Source organism: Galeopterus variegatus, unplaced genomic scaffold (assembly GCF_000696425.1).
Source record: "Galeopterus variegatus unplaced genomic scaffold, G_variegatus-3.0.2 Scaffold6822, whole genome shotgun sequence".
NCBI classification, from domain to species: Eukaryota; Metazoa; Chordata; class Mammalia; order Dermoptera; family Cynocephalidae; genus Galeopterus; species Galeopterus variegatus.
The window spans coordinates 40265-50623 of record NW_007732933.1 but is presented as its reverse complement, the minus strand read 5'-3'; the positions used below and the strand labels follow the sequence as shown (position 1 = coordinate 50623).

Sequence of the window (10359 nt, the reverse complement as noted above, 5' to 3'; positions counted from 1 at the left end):
CGGGCCGTATGTGGGCTCCGACCCCTCAGTAGGAGTGCCGCCGTGCTCCCAAGCGGCGCACTGTAGCAGTGCGCCACCGGGCCGGCCCAGCAGTAAGAATTTTTAAAAAATATGAAGTGGCTTTGGAACCAGGCAGTGGTCACAGACTGACAAATGTTTAAAAAAAAAAAAAAAGTCAGATAAAGCTTAAATTTCCATAAAAAATTTTTAGTAGAAAGCTAAATTTGCTAAATTTGAAGATACTGCTGGTGAAAGCTCAAAAGGAAGTGAGTGGCTGGTTTTGGAATATTTTATTAACCTGATAAAAGGTGTATATGAAAAAAACAAGTAACAGTCACATGTAATGATGAAAAGTCTGAATGGCTTCTTCCTAAGATTAGCAACAAGGCAATGATGTTTGACTTTTTCTCTTCTACTCAATATGAAAAGGAGGTCCTAGCCAGGGTAATAAGGCAAGAAAAACAGACAGACAAATAGGTAAATGGTATATAGATTGAAAATGATAAAATAAAACTGTCTTATTCACAGGTTGCATGATAGTCTACATAGAAAATCTCCCCAAAATCTGTAAAAACAACCTATAGAAACTGATAGATGTGTTTAGTAGGTTGCAGGAAATAAGGTAAATCTGCAAAACTCAATTTTATTCCTATACACAACTGGAATACTACAAAATCATCTGTAATAGTTTAAAACACGAAATACTTAGGAATAAAATGGATAAAACATGTGCAAGATTTGTATGCTGAAATCAAAAAAATATTGATAGAAATTTTAAAAGATAAGTATAAGTATGGAGTTAAGCTACCCTTGGGGATAAAAATACTCAACATTTTAAAGATGTCAATTTTGCCCAACTGATCTACATATTCAATACATTTCCTATCAAAATTCAAGCAGGCTTTATATTTTCATAGAATTGGTAAACAGATAATAAGATTTATATAGAAGAACAAAGGGTACAGAATAGCCCAAACAATTTTGATGAAGAGGAACAAATTGAAGAACTCACACTCCCTGACTTCATGATATACTATAAAGATGCAATAAATAATACAGTATGGAATTTGTGTGAGGACAGTCATATAGGTTGACATAACCAAACAGAAAATGCAGAAATGGAGCCATGTGAAACATCAAATATTTGTTCAGACTATAGAAGTTAATAAAAATTCTAAATGAAGAAACAATCATCCTAAACCCAATACTCCTGTTTGTTTTCATCCCTGGATTGTTATTGGAAATGGTCTGGACTTTAATTAGTTCTCTTGTCATTCAAATAATTTTACAAAAATGAATTATGTTGGATAGCTAATGTTGCCATTGGCTAAGTTTTGATCCATATATACTTGCCATCTCCCCTACACTTTAATATCTCTAATCTTAATATTTCTCATATGTTTATAGTGATGCAGGATATCACTCCATGTGCATAACTTCTATTCCTTTTAATTCCTCCACAGCATGGAAAGATGTACAAAAACTTTTACATGGAGCTTTTCATTCTGATTTACATGGAGATATTCAAAGCTTAATAATCAAACTTCTACAACAAATGACACAGCTTCAAGAAGAAGCTCAAAAGATTACTATTAATCATTTAAATGATATGGCCCATTGGCTTAATCCTACCCATTGGTTTTCCAGTTTAAATATAAGAAATTGGATCATTGCTGGAATTAGTGTCTTATGTATCTTATGTTTTCTTATAGTGATCAAACTGTTATGTTATGTCATCAAGCTGAAGTAATGCTGACTGTTCTTCATCAGAACACCTTTGACTCTGACTCCCTCATTGCTTCCAATTTTTATAATAATAATAAGGGGCGAAATGTAGTGGGTTAGAAATCTTGATTCTCCTTTGATCTTAGAATAGGATTTTTAGGTAATGAATGCATGGAGCTAAAAGGCTCTCGAGTAGAGGACAATAGTCCACAGATAAGTTTGGCAAAAGCCATTTAATCAATTCTAATCACTGTTTACAGATGGGATTGTGTATTTTGACTGTTTTAGGTTGCTGGTTTGATTCTGGCTTGAAGGACTATTGATTATTTAACCTACTGACTATTCTTAAGATATGTTAAGGAAACTGCTTGAATGCTGTTTAAATATGCTAAGGAAATTGCTGAAGGGAGGTATGTGGAAAAGAAAATGTTTACTAAGGGCAAGCTGTTTGTTGGTGGATCAACTTAGCTTTTACAAATTGCATTCTGGAATGTAACTGTTAATTTACTGCTGTTACTAGTTTTACACTGCCTGTTTTTATGTCCTTTTTTGATGCTTGAATCAACTGATTTTTCTTGTGAAACTTCCGTGTCTTGTCAATAAAAAGAAAGGCAGATTTTGAATTGGGGCTGCTCCCCTGATGGGCGGCAGTCCCTCCAGGACTTATTCATGGTACCTTGAGTGAATTCTCTTTCTTTTTTTTCATCTTGGTTACACAGAGGGAAGTGTAACAGAGCCAGACATGTATAACCAGTTGATTTACAAGAAAGATACCAAGGTATTCCATGAGGTAAGTTTAATCTTTGCAATAAATGTTACTGGAACAATTGGATACCCATATACAAAAGAAACAAACCATTACCCCTACACCCTGCAAATATACAACAACCAAAATTAAATGGATAGTAGACTTAAATGTAAAACCTAAATTATGAAAGTTCCTGAGGAAAGCATATGAGAAAATTATTATGACTTTGAATTTAGCAAAGATCTCTTAGATAAGAAACAACAGCACAAACCATAAATATTAACTAAATAGGACTTCATTAAAATGAAAAATTTCTCTTCAAAAGATACTATTTAGAAAATGAAGAGAAAAGCCATAGAATAAGAGCAAGTATTTGCTAACAAATATCTGCTAAAGAACTTGTATGTAGAATATATAAATAGTTCTTATAATTCAATAATAAAATGGCAAGTCAATAAAAATGGACAAAACTTTGGATCTTTACCAAAAAAGCAATACAGATTGTAAATACGTTCATGAAAAGATGCTAATTAGACATTAAAATGTAAATGAAAACTGCGATGAGATACTACAACTACTAGACTGGATAAAGCAGGAAAAAATAAAAATTGATTGTACAAATTCTGATAAAAATGAGTAACAACTGAAACTCTAATATATTGCTGGTGGGAATGCACAATTTAAAAGCTATTTTCAAAACAATTTGTAAGTTTCTTGTAAGATTAAGCATACATGTACCATATTACCAGAAAACTACTCCTGGTTGTTTACCCAATAGAAACAAAAATGTATATTCCTACAAAGACTGGTATATAATTTACACCAGCTTTATTTACAATAGCCAAAACCTGGAAACAATTTACATGTATATCAACTGATAAATACACAATTGTGTTATGTACATACAATGGAATACTACCTAACAATAAAGGGGAATGAAAACCTGGTTATTGAAATAACATGACTAAATCTCCAAATCATTATGTTAAGTAAAAGAAATGAGACATAAAAATACGATATCTTTTATAGGACATTTTGGAAAAGAAAAAACTGAAAAAAACTATTGGGATAGTAATCCGATCAGTGAATGATTGCCTAAAGGAACTTTTTGGGAGATGTAAATATATATTTTGATTATGGTGACTGTTACTTGACTGTATACATTTGTTAAAGTTCATTGAACCACACACTTAAAAAGAGTAACTTTTACTGTATGTAACCTATATCTTTAAAAACCTTACTTAAAAAATTAATATACAATTTAAATTGGGTATTCCACTGAGTAATATTTAATGAATTCCAAAACTGCTTAATGTTTATAGTGTTAACCATTTTTGATGAAGAAGGTCATATTTATTCATCTTTTAAAAAGTTAAACAAATGAAAAGAATTCAGAGACATATCCAATAAAACTATAGACTTTAAACTTCTTAAAGATGTAATTTATTATCTGGCTTCTACTCCCAAATACCTATCATGATTACTAAATAAGATGAGCTATTAGAATTAGAGAATTTTTTAAAAAACAATTCATCATGCCCCCTGGATTATATGACTCAAGTCAAGGACATGTGTGCAGTCCTGGTATGAAAGGTTTGTAACCTTTATTTCATTGAGATGTTGAGAAAATTGCATTTTCGTCTAGGAGTTTTGAGAAAAGCTTTTCAGGGTTTTGTTTAGTTTCCTCCACATTCTACTTTTGAGGTAGAAAATTTGGAACTTTGAAACACATTTTATTGCTTGATGTTCCAACTTTCTGGTAAAAGCTTCAAATTACTGCACAAACCATTTACTGTAAACATCTCCATCTAAACTTGTGTCATTCTTTTACATTCTATTCCATTCCTTCTCATCTACAGCCTATTCCCGTGATTCATAGAGAAGCACCCTCACTCCTCCTCCCCAACCCCACCGGTATAAAATTTCCCTTCAACTTCCCTTTGACAAACTTCCTTATGTCTTCTTCTGAAAACACTCATTTGTTAAATACCTTCCGAATGGGTTTCATTTTCTCTCAGTCTCCTCAACTTCAAATGGACAAAGAACTGAAGGATTTTTCTCAAATCCTCCTGTCAGCTTCGTATAATTAAAATACCAATCTTGGGCCAGCCCCGTGGCTCACTCGGGAGAGTGCAGCACTGGGAGCGCCAAGGCCGCAGTTCGGATCCTATGTGGGGATGGCTGGTGTGCTCACTGGCTGAGCGTGGTGCAGACAACACCATGCCGAGGGCTGCAATCCCCTTAAGAGTCAGCCAAAAAAAAAAAAAAAAATGCCAATCTTACTCTGAAATTCATTATCTGCCTCCCAATACCACTGATTTGTTTCAACGTCTTCTAAATCTTATGATTGCCAATAGCCTTTCTAGATTTTATTTGCATTTACATTAGGTTACTTTAACATTTAGATTCATGGGCCGGCCTGGTGGCGCACTGGAGAGTGCACCACTTGGGAGCACGGTGGCTCCCATGTGGAGACCGGTTCCTGCTCACTGGCTAAGCACAGTGTGGGCGTGACACCGAGGGTTGCAATCCCGTTACCGGTCAGTAAAAAAGACAAAAAGGAAAAAAAAAAAACATTCAGATTCATGATTCATCCAATCCATTCACTTCAAAGTGTGTTGACCTCCTTGATTCCACAGATCTGTCAATACACCTTACCCACAATTCAACATGGTCATATGCTGGGCCTCATTTTCCCATTATATTTTTTACCCAACAGACCTTGAACCACAAACCCTTTTTCTGATCGCAGCATCTTTGCTGTATGTCTTTCGTTCTGCTGTTCTCCTTGCACTTGCTGCAATCTCTGATACACAAATACCCCCTATTTCTGGTAATCTTATTTCTTCAAAATACATAGTCAGCTATTTTCATGCACTTATCAGTACCATAAACTCTTGCACTCTCTTCAACTTTCATTAGATCCTTGGTGCTAATTTCCCATCATGATCATAACTAATAACTGTTTTCTTACTTTCGACTCTCATGTATGGAACGTTGACTGAGAGCTACAGAAAAATGATAACATAGTTTGTTTCAAAGTAATGGCATCTTGTGCCAATTGAGCCTTCACTGCTACTCAGCAATGCTTTTAGTCACCCTTTGTTGAACTATTCTGATTTGATTATTTATTTTCCACCATTATATTAAATGCTACAACCATGTTATATTTAAATTAAATTATTCTGTAAATTTCACCTATCTTGGTACATTATTATGTAACAAAAACACAAATATAAATAAAATTTAATCGCTTGTACTCACTTAGAAATGGGATTGACACTGGCTTCAATAATTGTTAAACACTTACAGCACTTTATGTTCTCTGGAAATTCTTGTACACCTAAAGTGTGAAAAAAAGAAAAGTACATGAAAATGTTCCAGCAAACATTCTCTAAACTACAGTTCTAATATTAAAAATAACTAGTTTTCCAATCATTCGTCAATGGACATTTAGTATCTAAATCATGGCTATTGTGAGTAGAGCTGCAAAAAACGTGGGAGTGCAGGCATCCCTTCGACATGTTGATTGGATAAGAAAATGTGGGGGGAATAAAATGTATATATACACAATGTAATACTACTCAGCCATAAAAATAATGAAATTCTGCCATTCACAGCAGTATGGATGAGCTTGGAGACAATTACGTAATATGAAATAAAACAGGCACAGAAAGAGAAATGATGAATGTTCTCACACATGTGGAAGTTAAAGAAACAATAATAAAAAGTTGAACTTTCAGAAGTAGAGAGTAGAACTATGGTTATTAGAGGCAGGAAAGAGGAAGGAATGATAGTGAGAGGTTGGTTAATGCACATTAAATTACAGCTAGATAGGAAAAATAAGTTCTATTGGTGTACAGCAGTGCTAGCCATCTATAATTAACAATAATTTATTGTATGTTGTCAAATGGTTAAAAGAGAGATTAAATGTTCTCATCACAAAGGAATCGCATTTTTGCAATGATGAACTTGCTAACGACAGTGATTTGATCACTGAACATTGTATTTATCTATTGAAATATAACTGTGTATCCCATAAATATGTACCACAATATGTTTCAATTAAATAACAAAAAGAAAAAAGAATAATGAATTAAATCTATGAGTTAATACCCAGTGTAAACACTATTTAGGATAATTATTTAAATGGGAATAATAATATATTGATGTCATCTATACACACAGTTTTTCTAATAAATGTTGAATGTTAAATAATACTTTATAATAGCAATAGTCGAAAATTGGATATAAAATTGAAGACAACTGTATATTTGGCATAACATAGATTTTTGCTCTTTACTAACTTAAAGAGATAAGAATAAGTTATTTAGTTATAGTGCCACTACTGGGGGAGGGAGGAACTAGCATATACGAAGAAAACAGAAGATAAAATATTTGCTTCCAGGAATCATTTTATAAGATTGAGAAGACTGAACACATATTTGTGAAAAATATTTGATACTTCAGAAAACCAATAGACATTCCAAAACTAATATGATGCTCTAAAAATTTTATGCAATTCTCCCTTGTTGGCTGCACAGACTGTAGTTCTGCATCTGCCTATAAGTGTGAAGAGGCGAGCAGCCCTTCCTTGGGTCCTCCTTGGAGTGTCTGAGACAGCCAGCCTGGCTGACTGCCCTTGGAGAACTGCTCATCTGTGCTCACAGCTGTGTCGTTGGCTATGTGACAGAAAAACACAGGTTTCTCTATGAAGCTGAAAATCAGTAAGCCACAAACCTAATTCATAAATGTGAAGGTCAGAGGAATAAAAAGTGTGGGGGACATTCCAATCAGTTGTATAAAAATGAATCAAATATGGTAGGCCCTGCAAAAGTTAGAAGGGAAGACAGCTATCGGAAGTTGTTACTAGATGCCTGCAGTATCACTTTCTCTCAATTTTCCAAACTGTTATTGAGGATGTAAGATTTCTAAAAGAATTGGTCTGGCTCAGTACTTCATATCTGACAAAAGGAAAAGAAACATTTTGTGGAAGGACACAGTTGTACTTTCTGAAGATGGATACTCAAGAAACAAAAGATTCCACCTTCCTTGATTCTGTTAATCTAGGCCACCATGTCTGCAGGACCTCAAAGCACAGCGAAGCAGCTGGAATACAGCCAGATCCAAGATAGGCCATTTATCCACTGCAAACTAAGGGTACAAAAGAGGGTGTGGGATGTTTCTCACCCCATTTCTCCCTATGTGAAATTTCTTCAGAAATCATACCATCCTAAAATTACTGCTGAACTATTTTGGCTTCTATATAAGAACCCAAGGAAGTTTGGCAGCTCCACTATGTATGAATTTAACAAGAGAGACTAATTCTGTTTTTTGGAAGGCCACAACACCTCAAGCTGTGCTCATTAAGTGGACATTAACAAAATGGCAATCAAGTCAGTAAGCTAACATTTGAACCATCTTCACCATGTCCCTTTAGCATTCATATTTACTTTGGATATTTGCAACCAACAGGGGTATAGGCTTCTTCTTTTCTCCCTTTAGCTTTTTCTGTTTAGTCTCCAGTCTTGGCTCATTACATGCTGGTCTGCCTGATGCCTTATCTCCACAGGTTCCTGCCTCAGGATGGTATTTCCTTAAATTATGTGTAACCAAGCCATGAAAGCAGAAGTAATTAAAATACAATTTTAAGGAAAAGACTATATCTTTTTATCTTCTACTGAAAATGAAATTGCCTACTGTGGTAAAATTGGTAGTGCATTATTTGTTTAAAAACTTGTATTATGTTGTTTACAGTTTAAATTTAAAATAGTTCAGAACAGAGTTTGTTGACTTAAGATGGAATACCAGCTTTATCATTTACTGGCTGGGTAACCGTAGGCAAGTCATTTAAGCTTTCAATGCTTTAGTTTCCTAATCTGAAAAAATGGTTATAATATAAATGGTTTTATCACAGAATTGCAGTGAAGATTGAAAGAGATGACTCTGATAAAGCAATTGTCACAAAGTGACATAATAATGTTATCTATAATTATTAGAAATAAAAAAATAAGCAGAGGCTGTCAGTCAACAAAAGAACAATCATATCAAAATGAGCTAGCTTAAGGAATAAATTTGTAAAATTTATGTACCTCAGAGAACACAGGAAAGAAGTAGAAATTAGTGTACATAATAATGTTATCTATAATTATTAGAAATAAAAAAATAAGCAGAGGGTGTCAGTCAACAAAAGAACAATCATATCAAAATGAGCTAGCTTGAGGAATAAATTTGTAAAATTTATGTACCTCAGAGAACACAGGAAAGAAGTAGAAATTAGTGTGCAGAAAGACTATACCAATATCTAATCAATATAGCAGCTGAGAAATGCTCTTGCAGATGAGAAGTACATTTAATATATATATATGAATCATATATATAATTATATATGTAAATTTTATGTTTATATATAATTCATTTATATAATTATGTATTGAATATAATGTGCATATATGTACACACACTTTATTTTTATTGATGAATAATAATTGTATATATTAAAGAGGTACAATGTGATATTTAGATATATGTATACAATGTATAATGATTAAAACAGGATATTTAGCATATCCATCACTTCAAACATTTGTCATTTTTTTGTGTTGGGAACATTCAAAATCCTGTCTTCTAGCTATTTGAAATTATACAATAAATTATTATTAACTATGTCACCCTACCATTCTATAGAACATAAGAACTTATTCCTCTTATCTAGCTGTGATTTTGTATTTGTTGGTCAATCTCTCCTTATCCTCCTACCCTTCCCAGCCTCTAGTAACTACCTTTCTATTCTCTACTTGTATGAGATCAGCTTTTTTGGATTCCACATATGAATAAGAAGATGCAGTATTTATCTTTCTGTTCATGACTTATTTCACTTAACATAATGCATCCCAGACTCATCCTTGTTGCCATGTATGACAGGATTTCGTTCTTTTTTATGGATGAATAGTATTCTATTGTGTATATATACCTCATTACCCCATTTTATTTATCCAATTATCATGTTGATGTGTACTTAGGTTGATTCCATATATTGGCTATTGTAAACAGAGCTGCAGTAAACATGGGAGTAAAGGCATTCCTTCGACATACTGATTTTCTTTCCTTTGGACACTTTTAAAGTCCTCAAGAACAGCAGCTTTAAAACTCTGTCTCTGTTTCTGTCTGTCTGTCTGTCTCTTTCTATATATATACACATACACACACCAGACACATACACTTTTAAAGCTATTGTTCTTTGAGAATTAAAAAGTGTCAGATATTGTGCCAAGGTCAGAGACACTAAAAATGAGATGAAGAAAACCTCATGCCACTTTTCTCAAACTTATGTTCTAACATAGAAAAATGAGTAGAAGAAAAACTCTGTAGAAGAAACAAAACATAAATCCGAAGTGATGTTCTAGAAAACATAGTAAAATTAGGCAAAAAAAGGAGAAAAGATAAAACTAGAACAGTTAAGACAATTTATCTGAATAACAGCAGTTCAAAGAAGAGTGAACTAAGAAAACAAAGAATGCAAAATACTAAGGAAACAATTCAAGAATATTTCAGAAAATTTAAAGAACAGACAACAGAATATTCTAGATTTGAAAATCTCATTAAATACCCAGGTTAATAAGAATTTGGGAATAAAGTCAAAGGAGATTAAACAGATTTCATACAAAAGGATCAAAAACCAGATGACATTTGACTTCTCAAAAATATTTGGAAGGAGAATTTTATGAAGAAATATATCAAAATTCTTTAGGAAAATGATTTCTAGCTAAACTCCTTCACATGACCAAACTATTATCCCCCAAACTATAAAAGTGAGAGTGGAATAAAGGTATTTTCAGAGTGACATCAGCAAGATGGCAGAATTGGAGTTTTCTATCATCATCTCC

At 33.4% G+C, this 10359-nt stretch overlaps 1 protein-coding gene across 1 annotated transcript in view; it reads right to left on the bottom strand.

Moving 5' to 3' along the window:
* LOC103606751 (leucine-rich repeat-containing protein 7-like) overlaps positions 1 to 10359 on the bottom strand; it is a gene marked incomplete at its 5' end in the record, with an annotated part of 93450 nt that overhangs the window by 48256 nt on the left and 34835 nt on the right. Inside the window, one exon of the mRNA XM_008591303.1 lies at positions 5738 to 5816. Within this exon, the coding sequence (XP_008589525.1) occupies positions 5738 to 5816 (79 nt within the window). The remainder of the gene's footprint in view (positions 1 to 5737; positions 5817 to 10359) is intronic.